We start from the raw sequence: 13,296 nt of genomic DNA, 5'->3' as shown, positions 1-13,296 counted from the left end.
CAGTTTGCACCGTTTTAAATTTCAAACCTGCGAAGTAAGAACTTGAAAGCCATTGACATCCATGCTTTGAATTTCAGATTCCTCTGATGCGTCCGAGTATCTTTTGGTAGTAGAAACATGACACAAACCGACAGGAAAAAAAAGGATTTTAAGCACATGTAACTTAAATCAATACAATAGAGGGAAAAGTGAATCAAAATGAGTTAGAATGATACATATAAAATAGCCAAGAGGAGAGACTCTTTATCACCCAAGTGAACTTCTTATCACCTTGATTTTCCATGACGATTCCTAACAGTGATACTACAAGAGAGCAGGACACGAATGAAACCATTAATCAAACAAATTTATAACCAAAACAAGAGGATTTTATCTAAATATTACTCTCCAAAGTCACTTACATAGAGAGGTCAAACACTGCAGCACTGCTAACCTACAAGTTCGTATCTTCAACTTCGAAGAGATAATCAGGAGTGCAGAACATTTTAATTACGTCGGGGAGGAAAGCAAATCGTTTTAAATCATCATCGTTGATTCCCAAGAAGAGGTTACTAATTTGTTTTTATTTTCTTGGACACGTTACTAATTGTTTAGGGAACATAAACTGAACTTGACCCATTATTGGTAGCGCATGCGAGGTAATACAAACCATCACGATAACTCATTTATGACGAAATAAGAAAAATCGTATGTGGGATATATGAGAAGCAATATATTCTATAATTAAATTGCAAATTAAACATCATAAAGTTTATTTTATAACGTGTTTGTACAAAAAAAAAAATGGACAGTGGAATCATGTCATTACATCTCACGTAAGAAAACAGAGGACTCTGTTTCTAATCTGAGTATCCAGCAAAATTAGATAGTTTTTCGTACATGTCTCTTTAGCTAAATGAAAGAGTAACTGATATGGGGCATCTCACGTATCAGTTTTATCTTATCCCATCCTCTTCACTCCAATCCTCTGTTTTTAATTTATTTGTGATTAGATGTTATGCTGAGAATAAATGTTTTCTCTAATGAGTGATGTTTTGACGTCCATAAATTTCCCTCACACGTGATTTTTTTTGTGTGTGAGCAATTTGGTCTTCATCTGTTTTGTTGCAAGGTTTGTCCCTTATGTCTTTAGTCGCTAATACACTTGTAGTCAATGCACTTGGCTTGAAACAGAATTCAGAATGATACATTATAAGTGGACCGATGAATAGTTCAAGAACCTCACTCTTCCACCGGTTTGGCTTATAATAAGCTTATTAATTAAATGATAACTTGCAACAGATGTAATGAGTTTAATTGCATGATAACTTGCAACAGATGTAATGAGTTTAATTACATGATAACTTGCAACAGATGAAACAGCGCAGAGAATGATTGTATAGTGGAAGTCTTAATTGTACTCTGTTCAGAGTCTTCAGACTGATCACTTTTGTTCTTAATCTTAACAGTAACTCAACTTAAACTAATAATTTGAAAACCCTAAATCGAGGAGAGTATTCCAAACGTGACTAGTCAGAGAGTTTGGTAAGACAACTACCTTACAGTACAAGATTCATGCCAACAACTTCAGAAAACCATAAAACGTTCAACAAGACTTACTTTAAAACCAAGACAGAAATGGAACAAATCAGAACGCCAATAATGCCCTAAGAAATGCAAGTGATCAAACAAAATCATCAAAGGAGAGAGGAGCTCTAGCTGCAGACAACTCTGCCTTTTCAATCTCAAACTTATGCTTCAAGTCATGAAGTTGTACCTCCATTTCTTGTACTCGTGCCTCGCAAGCCCTCTCTTTCTCCTTCCTTGCCTTTAGTAGGTCCAGATTATTCTCCAACCAATCCACCTTAAATCCCACATCTTTCAAGTACGTTAAGGCTATGTCCGCTTCCACTAGATCTTCACTGGAAAGCTCCTGAAGTGGCTGGTACAGCGTCTCGATTAAGCTAAGCAGGAAGTTTATATATCTTGTCCTCAGATGCTGGTTCTTTGCGCGGAATTCTACTGCAGTTTCAGGGTGTCTTTCAAATATAAGCCTCACTGATTGTACCTGAGAGAGTCCAAAGATTTCTAAGCCATATCATACAAGGTTTTACTTGAGAAGGATAAACTTGAAACCTATTAACATCTATGCTTTCCATTACTGCTGAAGCTTCCTTGAGCAAAACGCTAGAAACTGGGCCATTCTTTTGCTCTATCTTGCTCTGAGGTTTGTTTGTTATCTCTTATTCCATTGGTACATCTTCTTCAGAATCAACTTGGACAACAACCTTGACTTCACCATTTACTAGGAATCCACCATTTTTGTCATGAATTTTAGTATAGGACAACATGTGTATACAAGCCAACTTCATTGTCCCTACTGTAACATTTCACACCAATGGTTAATCAACACCAAATAAAGTATTTACTTAAAAATAAGGCACATATAAAAAAAACACTGACTTGTGTTTCAAAAAACAAATTAAAAAAAAAAGAACATAATTGTTTTCTTTAAGTAGTGCTGCTGTGTCTAGCTCTACATATACGCCTACTCTAAAGGTTCTTGTTTCAACTTTGAAGAGAAAAACAGGAACGCAAAACGTTTTTATACCTCCATAAGGAAATCAATCGCTTTTGCTCCTCATTGCTTGTTCCAATAACAGTTTAATTTTTTTTTGCTTAGGGAACATGAACTGACCAAGTGTAACTATTGGTGCATGCAACTTAGTAGTACAAAAGTTTTCTATACGAGCAACTTTGGCTCATTGTTACTTATCCTTCTGCCATCATTACGAAATAATTAATGGTAAGATGGACGAATAATAAACAAGTCTATCTAGAGCCAACTGGCTTGACCATGACTATTTAAGCGCCACTCCTGTTTTCATACATAAGAGAGCGTTACATTACCACCAAGATTAATAACCATGTCATGACTCTTCCAGCGTGAACCTGATCTTTTCAATACATGACAACGTGACATCTTTCTGCATAAGTGCCTACGAACTTTACAAGAACCAGATACAAGTTCCAGACATAGATTATTAACTTTGTCCTCATCTAATTGATAGCCGAAACTTTGATAGACCATAGCTGTAGAAAGTACTAATTTAACAAAATGTAACAACTTCAGACATAAGTTCAATCACCTTATAAGATAACTTCTTATTTTGAATCTAAAGGAGAAACAATAAGCGAACAGCAACACATTCGTAAGAACTCAAGAGATCACATCATCGAATGACGAAGGAGTTCTGATGGCCGACAACTCTGCCTCCTCTTTCTCTACTAGAGCTTCAAGATCTGAACATTTTTGCTTCAGTTTCAGTAAACTATCCTTCATTTCTTCAAGCCGGATCAAACTACACTTCTCTTTCTCCTTCTTTTCTTTAACAGTCTCCAGCTTCTTCTCCAACCAATTCACCTTAAAACCAGCATCTCTCACATATGTCAGTGCAACGTCCGCTTCCACCAAATCTTCATTAGAGAGCTCTTGAAGTGACACGCACAGCGTCTCGGTTAAGCTGAGAAGGAAACTCATGCATGCGTTCCTCAGATGTTGGTTCTTTGCACGAAACTCAACTGCAATGTCAGGGTGCATTTCAAATATACGCTTCACAGATTCTCCCTGCAAGCGAAATGTAAATGTACAAAACATATAAGATAGGGTCTTTAGGAATCATAAAATGATCTTGCCTCTACTAAAGTAACAAAGGTTGCACCATATATAATTATTGATTTCATACCTGTGACACAAGAACGTGAAAGCCATTGACGTCCATGGTTTCCTTTCCCAAGTGAGCTTCTTTGAGCGAATCAATAGATTCTTCACCGCCACCGTGCTTGGACTTTTTCACAGGACGGCATGACTCTTCAGATTCCTCTGATTCATCTAAATTGCCAATAACTTCAAGAACATCAACCTCAGCAACTATCACGAGATCTCCATCTACCAGAAACCCTTCTTTCTCATCATGAAGTTTGGTAAGTGGAATCATGGATTGAAACCCCCAGCACCGAGCCTCCTCATCAAACCAGCAATGTGTTTCTTTAACAATTGATATAAATAGTTAATTGCAGGATAACAAGACCACAAATACTTAATGTTCTTTTTCTAGACTTAAGCTGACAAAGACCACTTAGAAATAATTAATCAAATTGTTAGCAGATTGATCACTGAAATGAGAATCACCTTGCAGTTCTGTATCACTTTTCAAATTTTGTTTCACTATGGATAGTCGGAATTTCACATATTTTCTCCATCCGGAAGGCAATGATTCTGAATCAGCAACTTCTAGATAGAGAGACAAGTAATCAACCTTGTTTCCCTTAGGATAAGCATGAAGAAACCTGAACAAAAAAAAAGAAAGTAACAAGTCACCAAAACGTGGAATGTAGATGATAGATTTTGTATCTAGATCCGACAAAAACATTTGAAGAAGAAAGAAACTTCTCTGTTTACCATTTGCAGTCACCGATCAGGACTGGAGCAGAGTGGCAGATCTTACATTGTAATGAGGGGAAGTCCTTTATCACCCAAGAAAACTTCTTACCAACTTGCATGGCCATTGATGTGATAAAACTCCTCCTAATCAAAGTACAAACCCTGAAGAAAAGAAAAGGAAAAAAGCCCTTTCGTCTGATTATTAAACACACAAGTTCGTAATCATACGACAATCAAACACTTCATCAAGAAACAAAAAAACTAAGATTCAACTATGTAAACTCTTAGAACTAAGACTGTACTAAGTAATCCTTTATTTAAAATAAACATTCAACGACAGATGTTGCTAGTTTTCACAGACAGAAATCGAATAGTATCCAAGAGAATCAGAAAGATTACAAGTTAAATTACTCCAGGAAGAAGAGCAACAGTTGGTGACTGAGAGAGAGAGAGAGAGAGAGAGAGAGAGAGTGTGTTCTGCCTTTTGAAGGGATTCTACCTGCAAAAGATAAATAAATGAAAAAAAGAAAAGGCATGAGCCGCATGAAACTCGAAAAGTGTGCATGAGTGCAATGAGGCTTGGTACTTGGTGAATTGATGCCCTGACCATAATTACGAATTAATCAATTGTGAAAAAGGTGATTATTAAAGAAGTCTACGCAGAGCCACTCCCTTTTGAAGCGTCTTTTCGAGTGCCAACGTCTGTTCATACTCCCAAAGAGATTGCGTCATTGTCAAGAAACTAGGTACTTTATGCCAGAACCTAGCGATACCTAAAATAGTGCAACTTCGAAACCAAAATAGAGTATCTGTTTCTGGAAGAGTCACATGTGACTGACAATCTATCATCCACATATAGAGATTTTCATTTCAAACCAAGATTAGTGTTTCAAGCACAAATTGAGTTACTTCCTTGTCAAGAAACACAGAGATGCAACAAATTTAGTAATAGACCATAACGGCAAAGGACATTTTCACAAAATGACACCAAGTTTAATTACCTAACTAGAGAACATCCTGTTTTGAAACCAAGGAAGAAAATAAGACAACAGAACACAAGTCATCAAACAACATCATCGAATGACATAGGAGTTCTTGTGTCCGACAACTCTTCCTCTTCCTTCTCCACTAGGGCATCCATGTCTGAACATTGTTGCTTCAGTTTCAGTAAACTATCCTCCATTTCTTGTAGCCGAGCCAAACTGGACTGCTCTTTCTCCTTCTTGTCTTTAACTATGTCCAGCTTTTTCTCCAACCAATCCACCTTAAAACCAGCGTCTTTCAGGTATGTCAGTGCCACGTCTGCCTCCACAAGATCTTCATTGGAGAGCTCCTCGAGTGATTGGCATAAAGTCTCAATTAAGCTGAGCAGGAAACCCATGCATGCTTTCCTCAGATGCTGGTTCTTTGCACGGAACTCTACCGCAATGTCTGGATGTCTTTTGAAGATAAGTCTCACAGATTCTACCTGAGCATGAAGAGAGAGATGTATAAAGCATCAGAGATTAAGAACACAAAAGGTTACTAACACAAAACAAATGATCATGCGTACTGTAAACTAACCTGTGAAGGCAGAACTTGAAAGCCACTGACATCCATGCTTTCCTTTTCAATTTTTTCTGATGCATCTGAGTATCTTTTGGTCGTGGAAACATGACACCAACCAACAGGGAGAAAAGGATTTATTTAAGCAAATGAACTTAAATAAACAAAGACAATAGAGGAAAAAGTTATGTTTACAGTTTGCAGACACCATTCACAAATGGGTTAAAGATAAGAGATGGCCAGGAGGAGAGACTCTTTATCACCCAAGTGAACTTATCACCTTGATTTGCCATGAAGATTCCTCACAGTTGAAACTAGAGGAGTAGGACAAGAATGAAACCATTAGAACAGAATGAAAATACCTAGAAATCAAACAAAATTTGTAATCCAAGATACTTGAAGATATGATATTACCCTCCAAAGTCGTGTAGATAGAAAGGAGAGAAGACACTGAAGAGCTGTTGCAAGACAACATCCTAGTTCATCTTTTAAAACTTTGAAGAAGAACAGGAGTGCAAAACATTTTAATCATCATCGCTGGTTCCCAAGAAGAAGTTAATTATTGCTTAGGGAACATAAACTAAGCAAGAGTCACTATTGGTAGCTCATGTGAGGTAATACAATGCCATCACGTTAAACCATGATAATAAACTAAGAAAATCGTATGTGGAAAAAACATGATGAAGTTTCTTTTTTTTTAGCGTAAAAGATTTATAGATACATTGAATACTTGAGAGTAAGCTTTACCAGTTGTTCACGTTAGGAACAAGACACGTCTCCATGACAAATGAGATGTGTCCATCCATAAGTTAAGAAGCATACTTCATAGAAAGTGTTGTATCCGGTCTATATATGTTGACTTGAACAAACTGTAGCTAGACATAGAAACAACGTAACTTCAGGAATCAAATTACAAACTGCTATAAATTAACCCATATATCATGATGAGAATCTTCCTACTACAAGAAATGATTTGCCACAAAGCTGTGCTGAATCAAACTGCAACCTAGTTAATTCAATCGAACAAACAACCACTCGTGTAGATTTTAACTATCAGTTTCCTAGCAGTTTCTTGGTAATAATCAAAGAAGTAAAAATATCAACAATTTCTGATGAAGATCAAGGAGAATAGTTGAGCAGATTTCACCTCGGTGACAATGTTGGGCCTCATCTTCTGCTGATTGTACATGTATTTGAGTTTGGACGACCATGGAAGAAGAAACCTTAAGACCTTTTGATACGACTAGTATGTAGAACTTAGACTTGTAGAAACTGCAATGTAATTCCTTCAAGAATAAGTAATACAACGTTTAGAGTTTTACTAAAGAAGTACTCTCTCTCCTCACAAAATGATCGACCTTCACACTCGATAACAAACTCTTATTCTCTCTTAGCATATATAGAAAGCTTAAGGAATCTACACGTCACGTCTTCCCATGTATTCTCTCTCTCCAGGTTGTTACTAACGATCCACCTCGCTAGATCTTTATTCCTTCTCACGTGTTGCTCTAGATCTTTTCCGACTCGATCACACGTGCGTTCCCTCCCTTCCTCTGACTGGGGCCTCTCCTGCGGTATTGGTAAACAATAGGCGGCCTACGGGCCTCATACATAACATTACCCCTCCCATTCAAACTGACCTTGTCCTCAAGGTCAAGCTCAGGAAATTGCTTCTCGATCAAGCTCTTCCATTCCCAAGTGCAGTCGGCGTCAGAAAGTCCTGCCCACTTAATCAGCAACTCCTCATGGCCTGTCGTTTCATTAACTCGATGTGCCAGCACTGCCTCAGGTACCGAGTCCAATATTCCTTCAGACGTGAGTTGAGGTGGAATAGTGGCAGGGCTTATCGAGTCTCCAATTGCCTTCTTCAGCTGCGATACGTGGAACGTAGGGTGAATGCGTGCCTCCGGAGGTAGGTGTAAACGGTAAGCCACCTTGCCGACTCTTGCAGAAACTTTGTAAGGACCATAAAAGCGTGCTGATAGCTTCTCATTGGCACGCCTGGCCAACGATCGCTGTCGATAAGGCCGAAGTTTGAGAAAGACCATATCCCCTTCTTGAAACTCCACCTCTCGCCGGTGCTTATCAGCTCGGTCCTTCATAGTCTGCTGAGCACGCAACAACTGCTGTTTAAGCAGGACCAGAGTGTCGTCCCTTTCTTTCAAGCGTGATTCCAGGTCGGCGTTGTTAGTTGAGCCGTTCTCGTAACGTACCAGCGACGTCGGTTCTCGACCATAAACAGCCTTGAATGGTGACATCTGAATCGCCGAGTGGAATGAGGTGTTGTAGCTGAACTCCGCCCAAGGTAGATACTGCGCCCATGTCCTTGGTTTTTCTCCTGCGAAACATCGGAGGTACGTCTCTAAACCCCTGTTTGTCACCTCCGTCTGGCCATCAGACTGAGGGTGATAAGCCGTCGAGAAGCAGAGGTTAGTTCCTGACAGACGGAATAGCTCCTTCCAAAACTGACCCGTGAAGATCCTGTCTCTATCAGAAACGATTGTCCTTGGAAACCCATGAAGCCTTACTACCTCTTGCACAAACAACAGCGCTACGTCTACTGCGGTGAACGGATGTTTGAGACTGAGGAAGTGAGCGTACTTTGACAGGCGATCCACGACTACCAGAATGGTGTTGACGCCCTCAGACTTGGGTAATCCCTCAATAAAATCCAAGGAAATGTCCTCCCAAACGCTGTTTGGAATAGGTAATGGTTGGAGTAGTCCTCCTGGTGCCAGTGTAGAGTACTTGTGGCGTTGACACGTCTGACAAGCCGCCACGTACTTCCTAATATCCGACATCATTCCCGGCCAGAAGAATAACGCGCCAATCCGTTTCTGTGTCTTGAGAACCCCTCCGTGGCCTCCAAACTTACTGTCATGATACTCCCGTAAGATCACACTAATCATTTGCGACGCCTTAGGAATGACTAGTTTCCCTTGCCTCAATAACCTTCCTTGTACCAACTGATAATCAGGGTGTTGAGTGGGGTCTTGTCGGAGCTCCTGTATGATCTTAGCTAACTCCGGATCCTTTTCCACTTCAGATCCCACCTCCTCCATTTGTATTGCTACTGGTACTGTCACCGCAAACAGCTCAGACACCGGGTTCTTCCGTGATAGTGCGTCAGCGGCTTTATTCTCCAATCCAGGTTTGTAATGAATGTCAAAATCAAACCCCAAGATCTTTGTCAACCAACACTGATACTCCATATTAATCTCTCGTTGCTCCAACAAGAACTTCAAACTTTTTTGGTCAGTCCTCACAATGAATTTCCTCCCCAACAAGTAGTGTCTCCATTTCTGGATGGCAAACACTATTGCCATCAGCTCCCTTTCGTATACTGATTTCAACCGCTGTCTCTCTGTCAGTGCTTGACTGAAATAGGCAATGGGTCTCTGCCTCTGCATCAGTACTGCCCCCAATCCTATACCAGACGCATCAGATTCGATGACAAACACCTCCGAGAAGTCTGGTAAAGCGAGGACCGGAACCGTGGACATGGCGTTCTTCAGTTGTTGAAAAGCCCCGGCTGCCTCTAGTGACCATTTGAACTGATCTTTACGCAGTAAGGTAGTCAGTGGCCGTGCAATATCTCCATATCCTTGCACGAACTTCCTATACTAACCAGTGAGGCCAAGAAACCCCCGCAGCTCCTTCACTGTCTTAGGCTCCGCCCATTCGACCATTGCGCGTATCTTTCCCTCATCTGCTGCGACACCATCTTTGGAGATGATATGCCCCAAATATTCGATACTTGAACTCCCGAACTCACATTTTTTCCTGTTAGCATAGAGCTTGTGAGTCCTTAACAACTCCAACACCGCCCTCAGATGCTCCTCGTGTTCCCCTTCTGACCGACTGTAAACAAGAATGTCGTCGAAGAACACTAGGACAAACTTCCTCAAATAGCTTCTGAACACCTCGTTCATAAGTGACTGGAATGTAGCCGGCGCGTTGGACAACCCAAAGGGCATTACAAGGAATTCATAATGCCCATCATGAGTGCGAAACGCCGTCTTCTGCACGTCCTCCGCCTTTACCAAGATTTGGTGGTAGCCTGACTTCAAATCCAATTTGGAAAACACCACCGCTCCTTGTAACTCGTCTAGCAGCTGATCTATCATGGGAATGGGATAGCAATCAGCAATAGTCGCTTTATTCAAAGCTCGGTAATCCACGCAAAACCTCCAACTTCCATCTTTCTTTTTGACCAACAGGACCGGACTTGAGAACGGACTGTTGCTATCCCTGATGATTCCTGCTGCGAGCATTGCAGCTACCTGCTTCTCTATCTCCTCTCGCTGTGCTTGCGGGTACCGGAAGGATCGCACACTTACGGGGTCAGCGTCGTTTTTCAGCACTATCGCATGTTCTCTTCCCCGTGATGGTGGTAGTCCTTCAGGCTCCGCAAAGATGTCTCCATATTCTTCCAACATGTCCTGTAACGGAGGTGGTCCCGTAGTCATGTCTCCTTGCAAGCTCTCCACCAACTGCACTCCATTATACTCGACCAACATTGCTTCTCCGTCATGTTGGATTGACTTCAAAATGGACTTGAGAGATGCCGCGGAACAACAAAGGCTAGGGTCTCCTCGCATTGTATACTTCGCTCCCTCAATCTTGAATTTGATGGTTTGCAGCTTCCAGTTAACCTTCATGTCGCCTAATGTCTCAAGCCACTGCATTCCCAAAATTACGTCGGCACTTCCCAACTCTAATGGTAAAAAACTTGAAACGATCGTGCACCCCTGCAACTTCAGCTCAAGGTCATCGCAAAGCCCATCTCCCCTGATCGTGATACCACCGGCGGTGAGTACATTGTAGCCCCGCGTCGTATCAGTTGCTAAATTCAAATCCGCCACCACTGCTTTAGATATGAAATTGTGGGACGCCCCGCTGTCTATCAGCACCACTACTTCCTTGTCCTTCACCGTCCCCCGTAGCTTGATAGTACGTGGTGACGAGATTCCGACTAAAGAGTTTAGTGAAATCTCTGCCATCTCAACATTCTCCGTCGTCTCTTCTTCCTCCAATTCCACCGAACAATTTGTAACATCAATCTCAGTACCATCTTCCAACACCATCATCACTACCAACTCCGCCTTCTGACACTTGTGATTCCAACTATATTTTTCATCACACTGGTAGCATAGGCCCTCCGCTTTCCATTTCGCCACCTCCGCCGGTGTTAAACGACGGAATGGGGCCTTCAGACGGTTGTGACTAGGTCTCGGGTTCGCGGCATTGTTCAACGGTGTTGTGGTTGAACCGGTCCTGCTCTTTTGTGGGTTTAGTCCTTGTACCGTTTGTTGGGCCGGTTTCCCTTGTTGGGCCTGAAAGCGTCCATTAGACGAACGGCTTCCTCGCCCAATCCCTTCTGTTTCTTCCGGTGTTTCTCCGACGGACCAATCCTCCACCAAAATCGCCACGTCCATCATCCTCTGTAACCCTCGTGGCTCCATCATCTTAACCCCCGCCTTGATCTTGGGTTTGAGCCCGTTCAGGAAAGCCATCTCCAGGATTGGGTCAGGGATCTCGGGTGCGTTAGACGCTAACGCGATGAAATCGCGCCGAAATGCTCGCGCCGTTCCCGTCTGGCGCAGGCTGAGGAGTCGCTCGCCGATACTGGTGTCCTGCGCCGGCGAGAACTGCTCTAGCACCCGTACCTTCATTTGTTCCCAACTGAGGAATGGGTTTCGACTACGTTCCCACCGATACCACGGCAGCGCCTCTCCCGTAAAACTCATCCTCACCGCTCTCAACTTTTCTTCCTCCGTAAAATCTCCCAGCTCAAAGTATTGCTCGACACGAAGCACCCAACTCTCCGCGCTTTCGCCGTCGAACAACGGAATCTCCATCCGACGAACCATCGATCCTTCTCTGCCCTCCAACACTCCCCACGGCGGTGGATGTGTCGTGACAGATCCCGATGATGGTCCATAGTCTCCCGCGAACCTTGCTCCGAACAAGTTTCGCGGTTCCTCCATGACTCCCTTTCCCGATCCTTCGCCGTGATACACCCTTGGCTTGATCGGCTCGCCTGGGTTGGAGATCACACCGGAGGTAACCAGCCCTGCATCTCGCCGGACTTCCCCCCCCGATCTGATCGTCCTTCCTCAGGTCGAGCTTCTCAAAACCCATGGTGAGCAGCTTCATCATCTCGGTCATCTTCGCCTCCATTCGTTCCTCCAGCGTGGACAGCTTCCCCTCCATGGCGATCAAACGCTCATCGTCACGTTGGGTCTGCTCCACCGCCTTGTCCTCAGGTTTCCTCGGTGCCATCGCAAACGTCCAGGTTCGTCTTGCTCTGATACCAAATTTGATACGACTAGTATGTAGAACTTAGACTTGTAGAAACTGCAATGTAATTCCTTCAAGAATAAGTAATACAACGTTTAGAGTTTTACTAAAGAAGTACTCTCTCTCCTCACAAAATGATCGACCTTCACACTCGATAACAAACTCTTATTCTCTCTTAGCATATATAGAAAGCTTAAGGAATCTACACGTCACGTCTTCCCATGTATTCTCTCTCTCCAGGTTGTTACTAACGATCCACCTCGCTAGATCTTTATTCCTTCTCACGTGTTGCTCTAGATCTTTTCCGACTCGATCACACGTGCGTTCCCTCCCTTCCTCTGACTTGGGCCTCTCCTGCGGTATTGGTAAACAATAGGCGGCCTACGGGCCTCATACATAACACCTTTCTCGTGATTTTAATTCAGACCGGGTCAAATTTGTTTGGTTATTCATTGTGAATCAATTCAGTTTGTTACAAACACAATCTTTTGGTAGTGCAATGAAACATAATTAACCAAACAACTTTGATATCTTAACAACCAAAACTATGATACTGGTTAATTAATGAGACATAAATAAGCGGAATGTTGCAACAAGTCAAGACACAGAACAGAGAACGGTTGAGCAGTGAAAACTCCAAGACCATTGGTGGAAGACATGAAAAAACCTTACTCCCGCTGGGGTTGAGACACCAGAAACCTGAGATCGGTTAAGCCGCTCATAATCAGTTGAATTTAACACACACACATGAAAGGAAGATAAATCTTCTTGCAGACAAGGAAACTCTACGCATTTGGTGATCAGATGGATACATACAACAAGCCCTATCTCTCTGAACATCTCCTGCAAGTAGTAAAACAATATCTCTCAGTTAAATTGCTAACAAAACATAAAATCCCTCTGACGAAAAAACACAAGTCATTCATGTACCTGTGAGAAGAAGCAACAAAGAATCTACTTGACTTTGCGAGGTAATAGATTGTTTGGCTAATCTGCTCATAAACAATAGAAACCACACCATCATA

General features: G+C 42.1%; 4 protein-coding genes across 5 annotated transcripts; all 4 read right to left on the bottom strand.

Annotated features, from left to right (window-relative positions):
- Positions 1 to 1,055: 1,055 nt before the first annotated feature.
- On the bottom strand, positions 1,056 to 5,010 carry LOC103862984 (MATH domain and coiled-coil domain-containing protein At3g58410). The gene is made up of 4 exons (XM_009140716.3): positions 4,442 to 5,010; positions 4,172 to 4,329; positions 3,726 to 4,027; positions 1,056 to 3,607 (listed from the first exon to the last, which is right to left on the bottom strand). Exons 1-4 carry the CDS (start codon positions 4,546 to 4,548, stop codon positions 3,200 to 3,202), a joined length of 975 nt encoding a protein of 324 aa, XP_009138964.1. The 5' UTR covers positions 4,549 to 5,010; the 3' UTR covers positions 1,056 to 3,199.
- On the bottom strand, positions 1,664 to 2,138 carry LOC103863316 (MATH domain and coiled-coil domain-containing protein At3g58410-like). The gene is made up of 2 exons (XM_033290339.1): positions 2,094 to 2,138; positions 1,664 to 2,047 (listed from the first exon to the last, which is right to left on the bottom strand). The coding sequence occupies exons 1-2, from the start codon at positions 2,136 to 2,138 to the stop codon at positions 1,664 to 1,666; spliced, it is 429 nt and encodes a 142-aa protein (XP_033146230.1).
- A 244-nt stretch (positions 5,011 to 5,254) lies between the features above and the next one.
- LOC103862983 (MATH domain and coiled-coil domain-containing protein At3g58430) lies at positions 5,255 to 12,853 on the bottom strand. Of its 2 annotated transcripts, XM_009140713.3 has the most exons (5): positions 12,675 to 12,853; positions 6,383 to 7,199; positions 6,164 to 6,282; positions 5,987 to 6,059; positions 5,255 to 5,891 (listed from the first exon to the last, which is right to left on the bottom strand). In XM_009140713.3, exons 3-5 carry the CDS (start codon positions 6,259 to 6,261, stop codon positions 5,487 to 5,489), a joined length of 576 nt encoding a protein of 191 aa, XP_009138961.1. In that variant the 5' UTR covers positions 6,262 to 6,282; positions 6,383 to 7,199; positions 12,675 to 12,853; the 3' UTR covers positions 5,255 to 5,486. The 2 variants fall into 2 exon arrangements, with proteins under 2 accessions (XP_009138961.1, XP_033145544.1); XM_033289653.1 differs by having other exon boundaries at positions 6,164 to 7,199.
- On the bottom strand, positions 9,553 to 12,253 carry LOC117133639. Its single transcript, XM_033290338.1, has 2 exons — positions 12,109 to 12,253; positions 9,553 to 12,011 (listed from the first exon to the last, which is right to left on the bottom strand). Exons 1-2 carry the CDS (start codon positions 12,251 to 12,253, stop codon positions 9,592 to 9,594), a joined length of 2,565 nt encoding a protein of 854 aa, XP_033146229.1. The 3' UTR covers positions 9,553 to 9,591.
- Positions 12,854 to 13,296: the final 443 nt, after the last annotated feature.

Source organism: Brassica rapa, chromosome A04 (genome assembly GCF_000309985.2).
Source record: "Brassica rapa cultivar Chiifu-401-42 chromosome A04, CAAS_Brap_v3.01, whole genome shotgun sequence".
In the NCBI taxonomy this organism is placed as follows: domain Eukaryota; kingdom Viridiplantae; phylum Streptophyta; class Magnoliopsida; order Brassicales; family Brassicaceae; genus Brassica; species Brassica rapa.
The sequence above is the reverse complement of the archived record's forward strand: the minus strand, read 5'-3'. Positions and strand labels throughout refer to the sequence as shown.

Bases quoted from the DNA above. Each gene is read 5' to 3' on its own strand.
- LOC103863316 (XM_033290339.1), bottom strand. From the start codon at position 2,138: ATGGAAAGCATAGATGTTAATAGGTTTCAAGTTTATCCTTCTCAA. The intron at 2,048-2,093 runs GTAAAACCTTGT...GGACTCTCTCAG, and splicing joins TTCAAGTTTATCCTTCTCAA to GTACAATCAGTGAGGCTTAT.
- LOC103862984 (XM_009140716.3), bottom strand. From the start codon at position 4,548: ATGGCCATGCAAGTTGGTAAGAAGTTTTCTTGGGTGATAAAGGACTTC. The intron at 4,028-4,171 runs GTGATTCTCATT...CAATTGTTAAAG, and splicing joins AAGTGATACAGAACTGCAAG to AAACACATTGCTGGTTTGAT. The intron at 3,608-3,725 runs GTATGAAATCAA...TTTCGCTTGCAG, and splicing joins TTCACGTTCTTGTGTCACAG to GGAGAATCTGTGAAGCGTAT.
- LOC103862983 (XM_033289653.1), bottom strand. From the start codon at position 6,261: ATGGCAAATCAAGGTGATAAGTTCACTTGGGTGATAAAGAGTCTCTCC. The intron at 6,060-6,163 runs GTAAACATAACT...CACGACCAAAAG, and splicing joins GTGAATGGTGTCTGCAAACT to ATACTCAGATGCATCAGAAA. The intron at 5,892-5,986 runs GTTAGTTTACAG...CTTCATGCTCAG, and splicing joins TTCAAGTTCTGCCTTCACAG to GTAGAATCTGTGAGACTTAT.
- LOC117133639 (XM_033290338.1), bottom strand. From the start codon at position 12,253: ATGGCACCGAGGAAACCTGAGGACAAGGCGGTGGAGCAGACCCAACGT. The intron at 12,012-12,108 runs GTTTTGAGAAGC...TCTCCAACCCAG, and splicing joins GATGAAGCTGCTCACCATGG to GCGAGCCGATCAAGCCAAGG.